Raw genomic sequence first — 19308 nt, forward strand, 5'->3', positions numbered from 1 at the left:
TCATTCAGGTAAGAGAAGTGATATTCCTGTGGCAGATACAATGGTGAGGTATCTTAAAGATCTGGAGAGTTAAGGTAGCCAGGACATGAAGAAGAGAGAAAGATGCTAATGATAATATACAAACTCAAGCGAGAATCACGTATAATTAATTTGTAGTATACTTGCTAAACCAACTTGCTAGCTACTTGCTAGCTTTGGAGTACTATCCTCTACAGCTAGGATTTTCTTTAAAAAAAAAAGAAAAAAATGGATACTGCTTTCTAAGCTTGGGTTTTGTCTGGAGGAAACTGTTCACAACCTGTTAGTTTTGCTTGCTTTCCTCTTTCATGAGTGTTTCTCATCTCAAATGACAGCTATCTGTTTTTAACCTGTATGTCGGATTTACTTAAATCAAAGGATACTTTTCCTGATGCCCTGTTTCTCTCTGGCCTCCTTGTTTTTCTGATTGTTTTGTCCTGAGGAACAGAAATGAAAACTTTTTGAACTCTTTTGCCTCTCTTAGTTTCTCAGAAGGAGCCAAATCCTCATGTTCAGGCACCCTGCGAGTTCAGGGAGTCTGAAATTGGATTTGCACAGCTTCCAACTGTCTCCAGAGATGAGCACAGCTTTTGTTTTGCCAGGTACATTGCATCAGCACAGAATTTACTCCGCGGAAACATGGAGGAGAGAAAGGGGTGCCCTTCCGGGTGCAAATCGACACCTTTAAGCAGAATGAAAATGGTGAATACACAGAACACTTGCATTCTGCAAGCTGCCAGATCAAAGTGTTCAAGGTATGAGGTAGTTTCAGCTTTGTCATCAACTGGAATAGACAAAGAATAGGAACATGCAGTTTTAAAATTGTGTAGGAGTGATGCAAGTAGTGGGCTAAAAAAGCAGACTTTTAGGTGGCTGTGCTTAAGATCTTAAGTAGGATGCTTGCACACAAAGTGACATAAGCCCTGAGCTGCTACACTGCAATTCTAGTTAAATTAAAATGACCCAGTTCAAACTCAAGTGTTGCATGGAGACTTATGCCAGTCCGTTGTGCCTTGAATGCTATATAAATACTGAGATCTGTGCTGTGTGGATGTAATAATAATAATAATAATAGTAATGACCTCATGAACAATTCAAACCTCGACTGGTTGGAATGGGAACCCATTGGAGAGGCATCAGTGCACAAAATAAATTTCTGTGGAATACAGACAAGTAGTCTCTAGACGGCATTGCCCCTCATTAGTCTGTGTCCTGAAGATGATGTGTATTGCAAACTATACAAAATAGGGTCAAGTTTCTCAGGAATATTGAAGCTACTGGTTTAAGTAATTTTAACTCAACATATTACACTGATTGATATTTGTGGTATCCACTGTATTTTGGTGCTCCTAGGCACGCAAGACAGTATGGGCATCTCCAGTTTCTTTGATTCAATCCTCCATGAACAGTGAGAGTATAACTTGGAGATTTTAAATACCCTTTGCTTGTTGCAGCAGAGTTCCTCTCCATGCTATCTGGAGGAGAGAAAGATGATTCTGTTCATCTCTGAAGCTCCTAATTAGGGCATGGCAGACCTGTGGTCACTTACCAATATGCTTTTCATAGGCCTGTTTTCTCAAAGCATCTGCTGCTCCAGTCTTGATCCCCAAGCAGTGTCCTTCCTGTTCCTGGAGAGATGGTACAAATACCAGTTGAAGTGCATAACTCATGAGACTCATGGTCTGAAATAGTTGGTATCAAATCTCAGGACTGTGGTGAGCCTATTTTGGAATTGCAATATGCATTAATGGAAGATGCTATATAAACAGCAGAGATGCTGGACTAATTTTTTTGTCTAGAAGATGCAGATCTGGTCTTGTTCCATGTGTAGAGTCCCCATAAATCTTAAGGAGACTTTTGTGAACAGATTACAAAAAAATCTCTTGGCCTCTGTCTCCAAACTTGTAATACTTGGCATAAGGGAAAGCTTGTGCTTATGCTTATAGCCTAAAGGAGCAGACAGAAAACAGAAGACTGACAGGGAAAAAATGGAGAAGAAGACCACCCAGGAGAAGGAGAAGTATCAGCCTTCGTATGAGACAACTATTCTCACAGAGGTAAAGCCTTTTAGAGATGTGTCGTACTACTTCAGCATGTTGGGAGATAGATTCGAGAGAAAATTCAGTCAAACTGAGTGTTGGAGATTGTCTTGCGGAGACACATATGCCCAGATCTGACTGAAATTGAGACCTGGGTGAAATTATAAAATATCTCTCACTGTTGAGATTTATAAAACATGCCAAAGTTTTTTATGTTTCAGGGTATAAACCAACACTTAACAGCCTAGCTTTAAAAGAAGCATTTTCTCTATCTTCTGCCGTGCTCCTGGGCACTTGTCGTGGCACTGAGATGCCACTTGTTTGAGGTAATTTCTTCAGAACTGTCTGGCAAAAGCTCATGTAGGAGATGGGGCACTTGAACAGATGAGTAGGGTGTCTGATTAAATTATTAATCTGGTTTTCTGTGAACGTGCCTGTGAGGCTATGATTGCATGCTAGATCTCTGGGTTGTACTTGAGGAATATCTTGAATGTCTTATGTTCTGATGCATCTGGTGCAGATATGTCTCTGTTCCTACCCCTCCCTGCCATTACTAAGATGTATATATAAGCTTACCCCAGGCTGCAGAGTTACTAAGCAACAGGACTCAAGACAATGGTTTAAAAGTGCTGTTCCAGCTCCCTATGGGAATATTTTGTTTTTTGATTTAGTTCTTGTTTTTTTGAAGTGGCTTGCTGGACTTCTGAAAATGAGGGGGTTTTCTTAATTTAAATGAACTTCCTGTTTGTGAGATCCAGTCCCTCCCACTCAATTTTCCTCAAGTTGCCAGGAGCGACCAGCGTGTTTTCTAATTCAATGTGGTGGTTGTTAACAAGGCTCTTGTGTACACAGACCTAATTCTACTGAGGTGGCAGATCCCAAACTCTTCCTATGAGCTCTGATGCACTTTGACATATTGTATGGGGAAATGTGGGTTGCCAAAGAGTTAAATATTTGCTAGTATTTGTGGAGATGATAAAACTCCACAGCTATGCTTGTCTTCTTTTTATCATTGCAAACAAGGATACGACTGAGCATTTTCTTGAGCTGTTGATGGTTCCACAGGGCTAGATTTCTCCTGCTGATTACGGTGGCTTAAATTCAGAACAGAGTCACCAATTCTAGCTGGGTTACTCTGGTTTTACACTACTGTAATGGACGATGGAGTTTGACCTATATTTGCGAAGACTTTTAGTAGCTTTGTGTCCGTCTGTCTATCTTAAATTTTCTCCCTGTAATACCGGTTTATAACTCAAGCTCCTCAACTAATAGCCAGAGGTTTTAACAGGCTGGTTCAAATTCTGCTCTTTCACTGGTATAAACCTGAAGCAATGCCACTGGAGCGTATTTGTCACTCTTGCCTGGATTTAATTAGGGATTTATAATTGAGACCGGGGGTATTTCTGTATCATTGCTGCCTTCAGTCTGAGTTGACACTGGCGTTGCTCTGACTTACAGCTGTGCACACTTTGGCCCAGTGTTATTCGGGGACAGGCTTTGTGAAATGGGAGAAATGTGGAATGCACAACTGGAATCAATCTGGCCCCCTGACAGCCTGCTTGGAGAGCGGCGTAAAAAATCCATGGCCCGTCTCCTCCTCCCAGCAGGAGTGATGAGCTGAAGTTAGTGGTGTGGCAACAGCATGAATATGGTATAAGAGGAGAATCAAATCCTTTATTTCCATCCTTATGAAAGTATCCCCACTGCCTTCCTTCCAACAGTGCTCCCCCTGGCCAGATGTGCCTTATCAAATGAACAATGCTCCATCTCCAAGCTACAACAGCTCTCCCAACAGCTTCAACCTTGGAGATGGGTATGTAACAAATAAATGCTTTATCTTTCCTGTTGATACCTTTGTGTGCATGTGCTTTGTGTGTCCGTGCATTTCATACCCTGGAACAAGAGGTCAAGGACCACCCTTCCTAGAAAGGGGCAAATATTTCCCACAGAGACTTTTAAGATCTTCCAGCCAGGAATTCCCTGTAATGCAGAGTACTATTTGTATGTCACTGCTTATGGGAGGTGAGCATCAGAGGACCGCCAGGGCAATTTCTGCTGTGAGTTTCCTCTCTTACTCTTCAGTAGGGGTCAGAGAACACACCGTCTTCTGTACCAGCAATTCCCAGTATCTCCTGACAAGAGTGTTAGAGGCTTTCAGCCTTCACCACCTCTTCAGAGTTGGTATTCCTTCCTTTCTGTCTTGAGGTGGTTTGGGGTGCTGAATTCCCAGTTGAATGGGATTTAAAGAAATTCTGTCTGGAGCAAAACAGTCTGGGTTCTGAGAAGCCATTCCAGAACAAAGCATTAACAAGAGGCATGTTTAATTCATTAATATGGCTGTCATAAAGAAACACCCAAGATGATAGCTGATGACAAAAATGCACAGCACAGTCCCTTGGTACTTCTGAGTCCTCCCTGCAACATATTTTCCCCTAGGAATTTGGCATAGGCCTTTCTTTTCCTCCTCTAGCACTCTACAGCTTTGTCACCTCTCCACACAGCTCATTAGTTAATCAATGTTGTATGACAAATTTTCAATGAGCAACCTCAATCGATGAATAAGGACAAACACTGTAATGACAAGAATTGGTGTTAGCAGAGAGATCTGTTGAGCATTTTCTTTCAGTGATAGATTATTAACTCATTGGGAAAATCCTTCATGTGTCAAGTCCTGTCTATGTTTTGGTTTGGTAGAAATGTGGTTTTGTCTAATATAGTTAAATTGCGATCTACTATGTTTAAAAAAACAGCAGGTTTCGATTACAAGATTCTTTATTAAATTTTTGCAAAGAATCATTACTAGAGAGTGGATTTAGTTAGGGGATTTCTGGCTCAGAATGTTTCAGTTCAGTCAAACCCATAGGTCACAACTTCCTTGCTTAGATGGCATCACATTAGTGAGTCACCTGTATGGAAAAGCTTGAATGAGGTCAGAACCGAGTTTTTCTCTCAGTGTTGAGTAGGAACTCAACTGACCAACAAAGGCTCAAGTAGAGTTTTTTGGGGCTGGTTTTTTTTTGGTCCTTTTTTGGCCCAGTTTTTGGACACCTTTTCTTAAATCTGATAGAGAAAAGAGCCAAGTTGGTATGTAACTTGTGACAGTTGAGTCAAATGGAGGAGGGGGAAGAGGATGGACAATGTGATGTAAAATTTAAAATAATGTTTTTTTTCTCTTCCAACTTTATATAATTTTTTTTAGCAACAGTTCTCCAACCCACCAAGTGGAGCTCCTGCCTCCCAGCAATGATGTAAGTACTTGAGATCATGTTAATGTGGTGCTTTTCTTTTTTAGGACACTGGTGAACAGTTCATTTCAAGACCTTCTTATTCTTTTTGCAATGTAGCATCTCCTTCCTTCTGCTTCTATTCAAGATGCCCAGCAGTGGCTTCATCGTAATAGGTTCTCTCCATTCTGTAGACTCTTCTCAAGTTTTTCGGGTGAGTTTAAACAGTCCAATTATTTTGTCTTTATTCTCTTTTGTAAGTGCAGCTCATGCTTCATATCAGTAGCATCTGCTGCTGGCCACTGTTGATGGCATGACTGGTCTGATCTTTTGTTCTAGATTAGTTAGCATTTGCCAAAACAGTTTGTAGAAATATAGAATAAGTTAAGATGGAAGGGACTTCTGGAGTTCATTAGGCACAAGTCCCCTGCTTGAAGCAAGTCCAGGGCCTTGTGCAGTTGTATTTGAGTACCTCCAAGGTTGGAAATTGCACAATCTCTAAGCAACCTCTTCAAATACTTGACTACTCTCACAGTGAAAAATTTTTTTCTTATACCTAATCAGTGTTTCCCATCTTCCATCTTCTGTCTGCTGCCTCTCATCCTGTCCCTGTGCACCTTTGAGAAGAGTCTGGCTCCATCTGCAGCTCCATCTTCACTGTACACTCCCATTAGGTAGTTGTACACAGCAGTAAGATGGTGGAAGGGGGAATTGTTAAAGATGTTGAAACCTTGAGGAACCTGTCTCTGACTTGCAACATGGTTAAACAAACTGGTAAACACGGCAGTTGGAGAAAATTGGGCCATTTAATGTTAAATATCTAGCTTATCTCCCAGTTGGCTAGAGTATCTTCCAGTGCAGCACTGCTCTTTTGGCAGCTTCTAGCTCTGTTTCACAATGATTGATTTGCAGTGTACACCTCTCTGAATTTGCAACTTCTCTAGGCAAATCTGTCTGATTTAGCTTTGTGGATCCTCTCCCCCTGCCCTTTCCTGCTGCCCATACACACAATTTGGAAGCTAAGATTTGCTTAACTTCTGAAAAAAAATCAATTTGAAATACGTAGGTGCTGACTTACTGAAGATGTCCAAAGAAGATTTTGTTCAAATCTGTGGGCCTGCTGATGGAATTCGGCTCTTTAATGCAATCAAAGGAAGGTTTGTACGTCTTCCTTCCTATTTTTTTGTTACGGCAGCATCCCGTGAATTTCAGTGTTAACTAGAAATAATCCTGGAGCTGTAACATTTAGACCTTTTAACACTTCAGAGAGGTCATCTCAGAGGCTGGAGATCACTATGGTATTCAAATCCAAGCACAGCTCAAATGTTGCCAAAATGAAGCATTGTAATGTCGATCTCCAGTGGTTTATTTGCTACCAGCTGATAGCTTCCATCCACTGTCCACGAGACACAGCCTACAATACCCTGTGTTGCATCTCCATCACGGGTAACAAACAACAAACCAACCAAACATTCCCTGGAGCCTCAAATGACTCTTAAACTTACTTATATGGCAATAACATAAATTCTCCAGCTGGGCAGGGTTCAAATTGGTAAAGGCAGGTATGATGAGCTGCTTGGCAAGTGCTGAAAGCTGTTTATTCTTATCTGATCCTGAAGAGATTAAGGTGCTCTGCACTGTGCCACCACTTCCCAGGGGGCTCTTACTAGACCTCCTAAGACATCTAGTCACCAGCATCAAGACTATCCCTTAGTTGGTTATTTATCTACAGCCTGAATGATTCCATCTCTCAGTGTTTGCTAGCTGAACGGAACAATTTTAGACCTACTAAATAACTCACTGCTGTTTTTTAATAATTCATAGAAATGTAAGGCCCAAGATGACAATTTATGTCTGTCAAGAACCAGAGCAAAACAGGTCCCATCTCCACCAAAAACGAGAAAATGGAGATGGCAGTCTTTGTGGTAAGTTTTTATGTACAGATTTGGTGAAACACTTCTCTGGTGAGAATGCTTCTTTCTGCCTGAGCTCCTGCCTGGGACAGCTTGGTGTCCTGCATGTTTAAGGAGGTCCTGTTTATCCCAGTTCTGACGCTTTGGTTAGTACCAGGGCTACAGATTCCAACTGGTAGTGTCTGCCTGGGAAACAGGCCTACTTACAAGCTGTCTGCAGAATGCCACAGCAAAGTCTCTATTCAGATCTTAATAGGGACCATAGCATTAAAAATTACCCTCCCATCCACAATTTGCTTTAGACTATGGCTTGTTTGAAAATATTCTGGGAAAAGGAAGGTTGTTATGTCTTAAAGTGAGGTTCTAATTCTTGGGAGTTCAAAGCTTTTGGGAACTTGTGGCTCTTAACTATCCCTCATGACATGATGTACAGTCAAATGAGAATAGGGATTGTCCTCGGTTCTTGTGCATAGCATTAACCAGGCACAGCTTTTCTACCTGCTTGTTTCTACCATTTGTATTGGATTTAAAAAATAATAGTGTCATCTACAGTTATTTGATACGTTGTAGTCTATAGTTTGTGCCTATGGGGTCAGTGGGATAACATCTAATAAAACACTACTTTTGTGTAACGTCGTTTCACGTGTTTTACTGTTTAATTGGATCTACTTTAAAGTGTCAAAATCAGTAAAAGCAGATTATCCAAAAACATTAACACCTTTATGAGAGTGTTTTTCCAGTGCCCCGTGATAGATGTTGTCATTAGTCCCTGTGTTTTCCTCTGGGCAAAAGTGACGTGTGTCTTATTTACCCACTGCATCCAAATAGAGTCATAGAATCATAGAATGTTTTGGGTTGGAAGGGACCTTTAGAGGTTGTCTAGTCCTGATCCCTGCAATGATCAGGGACACCTTTAACTATATCAGGTTGCTCAGAGCCCCGTCCAACCTGGCCTTGAATGTTTCCAGGGATGGGGCCTCCACTGCCTCTCTGGGCAACCTGTTCCAGTGTTTCACTACGCTCATTGTAAAGAATTTCTTCCTTATTTCTAGTCTAAACCTACCCCGCTTCAGTTTAAAACCATTACCCCTTGTCCTGTCACAGCTGGCCCTGCTAAAAAGATTGTCCCCATCTTTCCTATAGGCTCCCTTTAAGCACTGAAAGGCCTCAATCAGGTCTCCCCACAGCCTTCTCCAGGCTGAATAACCCCAACTCTCTCAGCCTGTCCTCACAGGAGAGGTGCTGGGTATTATTATTATTATTATTATTATTATACTGGGTATTTTTCTATAAATCATCAAGCTGGATATTTGGGGGCTGCTTCAAAGGTACTAAGCTTGTTTATCTACTATCAAGATTTGAACCTGGTTCTTAAACCCATTTAGTTGTTGATATTGAACATCTTGGTGTTATCTGTAGTTGCTATTTTAAAATTACTCTGTAATTCTGTGATTGCTTTCAACTTGTTGCAGTATATCATGCAATCTTCTTGGAAGAATTGACCACGCTGGAATTAATTGAGAAGATTGCAAACTTGTACAGCATTTCTCCACAGCAGATAAATCGAATCTATCGGCAGGGACCCACAGGGATCCATGTATTAGTGAGCAATGAGGTAAGGGTTTAGTGCAAACTCTGTCAGAGCTGTAACAGTTGTCTGACTTCTTGAAATTAGAATGACCTTTTAAATTATGGAATGAGTCTTCAAGGAAGCTTTGCAAGGTTACTAATCCCAACAAGTTAAAGCAAATACTTAAAGCAAGTCATTCATGCATACCATTGATTTCGGTGTGGTTTTAAGATCTTTGCTTTGTAAAAGAGTTTTTTTTTAAAACAAAACAAAACACAACAAAATAGGTAATTTTCTTTTTGTGTTGACTACTTCAACAAATTCTGAAGTAAGGATCTAAAGTGAGAACCTTTAAATTGAATAGGAAAGTTTCCTAAAGAAGGCAAGTTTGAAAATCTTTAGGGCAATTATTCTTACATCTTGGCCAGTGATTACAGCCACTGGGTCTGAGTCAGTGGTGTGTAAGCACTCACTATAATTTCATGGACCTCTGCTAGCTGTTTGTGTCCCATTATATGATGGCTTAATTTAGTCTGTTCCATTAACTTTCAGGTTAATAGTGAGTTGCCCTTCTTCCTCTTTTCCCCTCACTAAATTACTTACTCATTCATGCACCAGAATCACTTAAGGAGCTTCATTTATAAGAAACATTGTTAAAACAAATGAAGCAAAGCATAGGTCTCAACTGGAGCCTAAATTGAAGGCTGTAATGCTTATTCCTAAAGTCTCCTTGCTATTTCAGCCTGATTAAATCTGAAACCCTGATGCTTTATGGATGTAAAGTGCTTGGAGGCAACTCTTGGTAGGGGAATTGCCTGAACCAGCTTGGGTATAAGGCCTTAAGTATTTATTTAAGTCAATTATTAACAATGTCTATTGCTTTTTTAATAATTTTTTTCTTGTTCTAGTACTATAGTGGCAAGAGTGAGGCACTCTATGAATGTACTTCATGCATCATTAGGCACAGACACACAGACTGGCCAGTGAAGTTTGATTTGCAGGGGCAGGGGGTGGATGTTAAACCCAAAAGAGAATAGGGAGATTAGTCTAAGATGAAAAGGATATTTGATGTGAGAGCTTACGGCTGGGAAGTGCTCTACTTGAATTATATTCAATAGCTAGGAGAAGGCTTTTGCTTAAAGCTGGATTTTCTGAGCTGAGCAGAGAGGTTCTGGTCACCTCCTCTCTGAAGTTAGGTGTCCAGCGTCTGTTCCAACTGTACGAGACCCCTCTTGAAGATAATTCACCTTCTCTGTCCCACACAGCTACTTTAAGATGGGAGGAAGCATTGACTAAGGATGAAGCTTAAGTGAGCATTTCAGATTGGATCTGAAGTCAGCTGAATCTCTTAACTCACCTGTTTAGTCAGGGGCCTTGCTAGAACCTGCACATGTTCTGAAAATCTAGCTGTTTTTCATGAATAACTCAAATAGCTTTAGATACTGATCTTGCTTCCCATGATCTGCCTTGCCTCTTATAGTCTTATAGCGGTTTCGTTAAGATTCCTGTGCCTTGACAAAATACAAACAGGTAAATGTTCCTGCAAGCACAGTGTCTATATTAATGTCTGGTCAAAATAACCAGATGAACAGTGCTGAGATGGCTTTATAGTAACAATATTCCTTTATTCAGCAAGGAGTCCATTTCTCAGGGTTGACCACCTCTAGATATTCTCCCAGATGCTCATGTAAGCTCACCAAAGCTTCACGGTTCAGCTGAATGTGTGTGTGTATCACCATTGCTAGAATTAGGAGAGGGGCTGTCTTCATCCAGTCTAAACTAGTATAGCTTCATTGAAGGCAATTAAGAACATAGTCTTTAATAGACTAACTGGAGAGGTATAAGAACTTGCAGGATCAAGAGCTGCAAAGAGGATGGCAAAATGCTGAACAAGCCAGATCAGTTCCAGGCAAGCACTTTAGTATAAACTTCTCCTAAGCACATTAGCAGCTGCAAGGACCTTAATTAATCAGTCATGTACTTCAACAACCTTATGGGAAGGGTTACTCAGGACTGTGTAGGACTAGACACCAAATGTTGTTTGATAACTCTCCTCTAAATTCTGTACTGGCACTGAAAGAAACCTGAATTAAACTGCTAAAAATATTTTGTGTTGGCTTTTGTCCTTCTGCCCTTCAGATGGTGCAAAACTTCCAAGATGAATCTTGTTTTGTTATCAGCACATTAAAAGGTATGTATTGCTGCTGTTATTACATGCACTTCTAAAGATAATTTCTCCTTTCAATTGCACTAAATGTTATCACAAACTCAGTGCTCTTATCCTGAAAAGATAAGTAATCTAATCTAGTGTAAGTCAAGGTGTTGCATCAACTTACACTATGATAGACTGATTGATCTATGCTTTCCTCTCAGTTGCACTGTTATAAAACTTTCATAAATCCATTGATACCGCTGACATAAATGAGCAGAAAACATTCTAGTAAAATGATAAAAGATGACAGTTAGTACGTTGTATTTTTTTATACAAATGCTTTGACCTAGATGTTCAACATTGATTTTCATGAATGGATTGTGGAACAAGAGTACAAACTGTTGCAAACTACCTAAGAGGAAAATCTAGAGTTCTGTATCTGTGCTGTTTTCTAAAAGCAATGAAAAAATGCTTTGCACTTCTTTGTTACAGCTGAAAGCAATGATGGCTATCACATCATTTTAAAATGACCGTGCTGCACAGAAAGACTTTAACAGCCTAAAATTTAGTGCCTCACTGAGATTGCTACAACCTAGACTGGAAACATGAAGAACCTTCTGGATAAAATGCTCCTATGAACTAAGAATTACCAAATAGCTTAAGGAAAAAAACTTGCTTTTACAGATATACATTTTTGGTGTGTGGTTTTGTTTTTGGCTTTTTTTGAAGCTGAGAACATCCTCAAAGCTTGTACATGTTTCTTCCTCCCTCCCTTCCTCTTCAGTCTTAAAAATTGTTGAGGTTTCTGCTTATGACTTAGAAACATCTGCCTTGTACTAAAGGGAAACGAAAGATAAACAAAACCCAATTCTCTAGACCCCTCATGGTTGGGTGAATCGATTTATTTACTGAGTGCTCTCTTGCTTTCAACATACACCCTGTTGCTGATGGACATAGGCTCCCTGGGGGTTGTCTTGTACTCTTTGAGGTGGAAGGCTTGGGGCTAAATCTATAAACAGATTGGGTAATGCAGAGGATGGATTTGGTGCCCAGTCCTCACCCAGAGTGTCAACCCTCGAAGCCTGCACTTAGCTGCTTTCTACCTGTAGATGTGCTCAAAGTCCAGAGACCTTGGTCCATCCTGACAGAGATTCTGTAAAACCAACCCAACAGAACAATTTTGCAGGGTTCGAGGGAGGACAGACAACTGGAGGCAAAGAAGTTCAGTACCATATTATATCTTTAGCTTTAGAGTAGTCTCCTTGAATTGAGTATATGAAGGTTTTCTGAGGAAATGTTTTGAACATTGAAGGTTATAGAGCTCATAACAAATTCATACTATGGATATATTCTGCTCTACAAAGCATTGATTAACTTCTAGCTCTACTGTAACTGGGAATTAGGTTTTATAATCTTAATGATTTTTCCTCCTGTAACTTACTCACTAAGTAAGTAAAATTGAGTTTTGATTGAGTCCAGGTAATGGGTCATCTTAGTTGCTGCTTCTTGTATTCTTACTATTTCACTCTTGATTCCTGTTTCCAATATCTGCAACTATGGTCAACTCCACCCTCCACCCCTTGGTCTTTTGGGACACCACCCAGGCTCCACTAAACTGAAAAAGTGGCTTCCACTGATGTCAAAGGCAAACTGGATCACACCCTTCTTGCAAGGAAGGAGTCATTTCACTTTTGGAAGTTAATTAATAAGGCTGTTTCCCAAACAGAATGTCCATATAGCATCAAATTCTGATACTTGAACATTTAATTTCATCCTGAATTGAGATGGAAAGCTGAAATACCAAAAATTTTCCTGGAATGGAATTTTTTTTTAAATGAGAAACTGTCAGCTGGAAAATGCTGAATAAAATGTTCTAGCCTTTTGAAATGGAAACATTTAATTAAATCCATTTGGCCCTTAAAGCAGCATCAGTTTGAGCTACTGTTGCAGACCTCAGAAATTACCATTCAAGTGCCTTGTGCGCCGTGTCTCCCTTGGGGCCCAGCTCTTTGGCTGGGTTACAGATCCCATGATGCTCTTACCATGGGTTAGTCAAAAGGGGAATGCGTCATGAAGGCTGGAGGGGTGCCCAGGAACCCAGCCTTCTGGGAAAGAGGGGGACATGGAGCCCGTGAAATACAGCTCCCAGCTGACACTGGAGGAATTCGGACAGACATGGACTGATATTTTTCTGACAAAACCAATGTGTTTCAAGTTTTCCCAACAGAAATAAAGAGCAAAATATTGAGAAAAGCAACCTTTTTTTCATTAAAAGCATCAAGTTTTGCGCAAAGAAACCCACCCATCCCCACTGATTTTTTTACACCAAAAATAATACTAGAATAGAAAAATCATGTTACAATGGGAAAACCTTCAGCCAACTCAGCTAATTGAGTAACATTGCCTACTTAGGCATGATCTTGCTCAACTGGCTGTCCTAGATGCTCCATGAATTGCAGCATTTCTCCAAAAATGATACCCAGGCTTTGGGACTCGGTGATTCCTCCCCCTGAAGTGAAGGCGCTTGAGGCTTCTTTGTTGAGGACCAGGTTGTGTAGGTGGTGAAGTTGTATATAGTCACCTGGAGTGAGGGAGGTCAGACAGAGAAGCTAGGGGAAGCTTTGGGGGAAGATACGCCTTCGTGGAGGGTGGGAAATGCCATCTTTTCGAGAGAAAGGTGCTTTGTCATGTCAAGCTTGACCCTGCCTTGGCTCCTCTGTTGCCTCCCTGGCTCTGCAGCCTGCTCTGCACTGCCATGCACATGGAGGGGGACAATGGGGGAGCCCCCAGCCCTGGGCATGGAGGCATCCAGATTGTGGCCACACAGTTGCAGGCTGCCCTCCAAAACAGGTAATAAATTCCAGCTGTGTTTGTGAGTAGGTGGGACCAATGTGCCCCTGTGTATCAGGAGCTGTTTGGCTTCTTTTGTGGAAGGTACTTTAGAAGATGTATGTTGGCTGTGCTTTTTCATCCTGTTTTGTAATGCTGGCCTAATATCTGGTGTGGCTGTTGTTGGCATGCAGCTTAGAGAAGTGAATCTGACCTGATGAGAAGGGTTTAAAAAAGACCTTGGAGTTGCCAGGAGTATAGCCTGTACCATATCCATTTACATGTGATAGCCCTGTAGTTCAGGGGGCACAGCAATACTGAAACACAGAAGTGTGAAGAAAGGATAGATGTAGCTTTGCTCCCAGAGTTAGGGACTGAGAACTGTTTGCTTATTTAAAAAAATACATAAATTGTTCTTGATTATTTAAAAAAATAAATCTTGCCCATAAGGAATTATGTGCAAACCCCCTCATAGTGTTTCAGTAGCACTTGCTTGATTAATCTTGAACAAAAAAATAACTCTCCGTTAGGGCCTTGTTGTATTTAGATTTTTTAAGAATCAACTAATTTTATACTGGTACAAGGGTGAATTTGACAATATATCTTGTTCTCTTTTCCATGCTGTAAGAAGGTATACCAGAGTAAACAATCATATAGGTTATAAATATTGTCCTACTAGGTGGGGTCTACTGTTGTATCTATGTTAGCCTGTTTGTAAAGCTGTTTGATATGTGTATAAGGCCTACCTTACCTGACAGAGTAGTTCTAATCCTTGTTGAACCTCTCTAGTCCCAGCAGAAATTTGGAGGATTGTGCTCAGTAACATATACACCCATGAAGACGCAGCACACCTAGTTTGGTGTCCAGGAGAATGTGGAGTTCAACTTAGAATCATAGAATATCACAGAATATCTTGAGTTGGAAGGGACCTATAAGGATCATCGAGTCCCTGCTCCTCGCAGGACTTCCTAAAACTAAACCATATGACTAAGAGTGTTGTCCAGATGCTCCTTGAACTCTGACAGGCTTGGTGCTGTAACTACTTCCCTGGGGAGCCTGTTCCCATGACCGACCACCCTCTCTGTGAAGAACCTTTTCCTAGTGTCCAAACTGAACTTGCCCTGATGCAGCTTTGTTCCATTTCCTCGTGTCCTGTCGCTGGTCACCACAGAGAGGAGATCAGCATCCCCCCCCTTCTCCTGCTGCCCCCCTTGAGGAAGGTGTAGGTTGAGATGCATCTCTGGGTGTTAGGAAAACATGCTACACCCTTGTTGCGTGATGCTGCGTAACCAATGGATGGTTGTATGTGGGCAAACTGGCCTTGAACCATCGTGGCCAAGCAGCTGGTGAGCGGTCAGACCAACGTTGGTGTGAGATTGGACTGCTGACCAGTCTTCCCCTCTGCCTCCCAAAACTACAAAAGCAAACCCTTGTTGAAGTTGGTGAGTTTGTCCATGCAGGAACCAAACAAAGCCTTCAGGATTTATGTTAGTGGCTTATGTGGGGAGGGGGAGAGAGAGAGAGAGCGAGAGACTCATCTCACCTGTGTAAGTGGCAGGTAATCTAGCTAATCACTTAGACACTCCCTGTGGTTACAGGGTCTGCCATCCTTGGAGAGACTCATTTGCCCTATTTGAGGATGTGACAGCCTCCAGAAGGAAGCTTTTGTCTCTTCAAGACTGGAAGAAGCACAAATGATTAGTCTGGGCTAGATATCTAAATTCTAGATAGGCTAAAGGCAAGGAAGATGAGTAGCTCCCCCTCATCTAAATAGCCAAAAGGGTTTTGCATTTACCTTGCTCTTAAGTGCCTGTTACATTTATTCTTGCCTTTTTTGTTGTTGTTGCTCCTATTTCTTTTTTTTTTTAAAGTAACAAATGAAACCTCCTGCTTGAAGTGATTTAAGTGAGACTTTTTTCAGCTCTATATGTGAAATTTGTACAGCAGACCTTTGTAGGCTCTGGGGTTTAGGATTACAATGAATAGTATGGTATCCCAAACTGTCCAGCTCTTAGGCTGGATGTATGGTGACAGCCACTATGAGTAGAAGTGGGCTTGCTGGGGATGAAAAGGCCGAACCATTACATGATTAAAACCCATATGACTCCAGCCGGGACTGCTAACCTCTCATCAGAGCTGTACTGGCTGTTTGCAGTTATTTCATAAATTGTGGCATTTTCTCTGGCAACCGAGTGAATTGATACGGATCAGTTAGTACAACTCTGGTGATGGTCTGAGAACTCACAGAAATGCCCATGATACATGTGCCGTCTGCCTGAGGTGGCAGAACTGGTGTTATTAAAATTAAACCTCCTGTTCTTTCAGCTGGCCCTGCTTGGTTAATTGGCTAAAATAGAAAAAATAATTCAATCTGGAAAATATTAGAGTTCTCGTTGTCTTGGTGTGAAATTTAATGGGCTGAAGTTTCAAGATTTGCAGGTGGTAAAAGGATTCTTGCAGTTGAGAAGCCCTGAATGGCATTCTTCTTATAATGTAACATATACATATTTATACATATATATACACACATACATACCATACTGTATCAAAACATATATGTGCTGAGTACTTGTGTTCTTTGGCTTTAACTGGTACTCTGCTTTGTTTAATTGCAGTTCAATGTAAAAGACTCTGGTTGATCAAGCTTTGAAACCCAGCCATTCCTTGGGTAGAAATGTAAAAGTCCATAATAATGACTCTAGGTGATTCAGTCATGGTACACTTGGAGCGATGTAAATTTGATGAATTTCTGCAGTATAAATCCCAGGCCTTGGTGAAGACGAACATATTCCTGCACTAACACTGCAGTTCTATATTGCAGCTTCTGAAAATTAGTTAAAGAGAAATAGATTGCCCAATGCTTCATAAACTAGTAAGAGCTACTCCCTAAGCAGAACAACCATACAATGACTTTCCTAGCTCGATGTTGTATCGCTTAAGCATTGGCTGTAATTCTAACAATCATCTGGTGAATGACTGGGACAGGGTTTTTTTGTTTCTGGTTTGTTTTTGACTATTCTCAAAGAAATACTTGTATTCAGACTGTAGCTTCTCTTTCTCTTCCAGTTATGAAATGGTTTAACTTTATGCTACTAATAGAAATGTTTTCTTAAGATTATAATCTGTTTGACAGCACAGGGTACTCAAAGAGGGGAGTGTTTGTTTGGCCTTGATCATCACTACTGTGGGTGAATATGAGAAGGCAGACTGGAGGTGTATCTTAACATCCTTGCCTCTGTTTAAAAAAAAATGGGTTAAGCTGGTGCCTAATTTTTTGTGCATTTCCAATTGGGTTTTGGTTTGGTTTTTTCCATTCCCTCAAAATTCTTCTGCTCCCTGTTGGGGGACGCATTGGTGAGCAGCTGGTGTGTCCAACTTTTTTAAGTAGCCTGCTCTTGTCCCAGATTGCTTGGCGTAAGTGTTCATCTTTCAACGGGCTAGGGGAGTTACCTCTCTTCACTGACAATGCAGCCATTCGAGACAGGCGATGCTGACCACGAAGTCAGAATGATGGGCGAGGGTGAATGGAGGTGGGTCGATTGGAGGCTGAGGCGTACCAGTTGTGAGTAAATACTGCCACACTCTTTGTCTTTTCGTTTGTTGGTTTTTGGGTTTTTTTGTACATGAATAAAAAAAAAAAAAAAGCATATTTTGCACTGGCTCTTGTACTGTTGTGCAGAAGAAATCTGTATCTAGAATCTGTGCTCCAGTCAAAATGCAAATAAACCTGTTTGTAAGAAGCACGTGTTTCGTCTCTGCTTTTCTTGGCGTGGGTGGGCGCAGGAGAGCCTCAGCATCGGCTCCGCCTTGGTGCGCAGCTGTGAGGTGCCGGGCACCCTCTCAAAATCAGTGGGGTCAGAGTTTGCAAACTGCTGGTGAGAGAACATCAGCCGTAGCCAAGTGTCCTGCAGCGTTTTCTTCATCTTGGGACTAACTTAATTTCTCTGCAGCACGGTGCTGTGACCAGTTTGTATGTAATCCACGTCAAGGCTTGAGGGGAAATGCCCAATTCTTACAGCAGCTGTGACAATAGGTGTATGCTTCCATGAGAGCACAAGCTGTGTTAGATTACAGCTGGCTTTGGCCTTGCTGTGCTCGGAGGACAACAGGTTGTTTCAGAGCCTTGTCCTTGGTGACATCAGAGATGAGCAAAAAGTCCTTCCCAGTAGCAATGCTCTGTCCCATTTAGCAATCTGTTAGACACATGTGGGAGAAGAGGCAGTGAGGTTTGGACGTGGAGCATTCACAATGGTTTGGCTGGGAACACTTCAGCATCCTCTAAGGGTGAAGCCATAACATACATGTTCAGGAGGTTGATAGATGTGCAGTGTCATTTTCCAGTTGGAAAAGATGGAGCCCAGTTTGCAAGTAGGATCTTCCAGCAGCCAAACTTCACATTAAGGCAAAGGAGAGGGAATGGATGTACTACCATGTAAGGGTGCTGCTTAATCCAAGTTTCAAACTGCAGAGAGTTTAAAAGCTTGAAAGCAAGCAGCTTGTCCCAAGATGCATTTGACCTCAAGAGCAATTTTGGCTCCTTTCTTTTGCTGAAGAAGTATTTTGACTTGCAAAACTAGAAAATGCAGCATGTGCCTCTGTATATATCAGTCATATGCATATGTATAAGGGCACAGACAACATTCCTAGAGGAAGATAGATGAGAATCGGTTATTTTTCCCTTACTAGTGATTTAGGCATCCCTGAGAAGAGGAATGGGACTGTCTACCCTAGTTTCTTTTAGCTTAAAGTTTCACCAGAGTTAAAAATGAAGCTCTCTGAAGCCTGATAAAGTGTTCTACTGCTCCATGCATGGTTAGGAAGCATCATGTCTCACAGGGCTGCTGGGATTCAACATGGCTTCAACTTCAGCATAGATTCAAGTCCACCTGCAGGCAGCAACAAGGGAGCTGGGCAGGTTGTGCTGTGATGGCAGGATGCTGGTAGACACTCGGGGTCCAAGGCTGGCATTTGGGCTCTCCAGGTTGGAAGGTGCTGAGTGTGAGAAGCCACCAGCAGCAAGTGCTTGGTGGCTGTATGAGCCCTGCCAGCTTCAGAGGCCATCCCTGAGGCCCTTCAGGAGGACGGAGGTGAATCCCACCCTGAGCTCCCCAGGCATGAGGTGCCATGTGAACATTGCACGCACGGGTGGTTCCCACTGTGCTCCATGGAAATTTATTCCTCTTTTCCTGTAAGCCTGACCTATGTGCTGGCAGGGGTTGGTAAATGCGAAAAAGAAGGTTGTTTATCTAAAATTGCCTAATAAATGTGTTCAAAGACGAGGAAAGGGGTAATGCTGCACAATTTAATTTCTATGGGAAGCACACCAAGAGAAGCTTATAAGGAAAAGACCTCCTAGGGAACATGCCCAGAAGTCAGCAGCAGCTGTAATTAAGACTGGACAGGAGCTGAAAAGAGCTTTTTGTGAGTGAGGAGAGCCAAGGCCTAAGACTGGGGCTGCTTAGCCAAAGTGTTGGCCTAATCTCATCTAAATCCTCAACAGCAAGCAAACATTTTAAAATTAATTTTCCAATTTACAAAACAATGCAGTCTTTCAATTAAAAGG

General features: G+C 41.6%; 1 protein-coding gene across 1 annotated transcript in view; it reads left to right on the forward strand.

Annotated features, from left to right (window-relative positions):
* The window catches only part of TFCP2L1 (transcription factor CP2 like 1), a 30004-nt gene extending 18558 nt beyond the window's left edge, over positions 1–11446 (forward strand). Inside the window, exons 7-16 of the mRNA XM_009640844.2 lie at positions 611–773; positions 1965–2075; positions 3779–3870; positions 5257–5305; positions 5402–5495; positions 6348–6438; positions 7106–7206; positions 8667–8809; positions 10904–10955; positions 11409–11446. Of these exons, the coding sequence (XP_009639139.1) occupies positions 611–773; positions 1965–2075; positions 3779–3870; positions 5257–5305; positions 5402–5495; positions 6348–6438; positions 7106–7206; positions 8667–8809; positions 10904–10955; positions 11409–11446 (934 nt within the window). The remainder of the gene's footprint in view (positions 1–610; positions 774–1964; positions 2076–3778; positions 3871–5256; positions 5306–5401; positions 5496–6347; positions 6439–7105; positions 7207–8666; positions 8810–10903; positions 10956–11408) is intronic.
* Positions 11447–19308: the final 7862 nt, after the last annotated feature.

This window comes from Egretta garzetta, unplaced genomic scaffold (assembly GCF_000687185.1).
Source record: "Egretta garzetta isolate BGI_Z169 unplaced genomic scaffold, ASM68718v1 scaffold326, whole genome shotgun sequence".
Classification (NCBI taxonomy): Eukaryota; Metazoa; Chordata; class Aves; order Pelecaniformes; family Ardeidae; genus Egretta; species Egretta garzetta.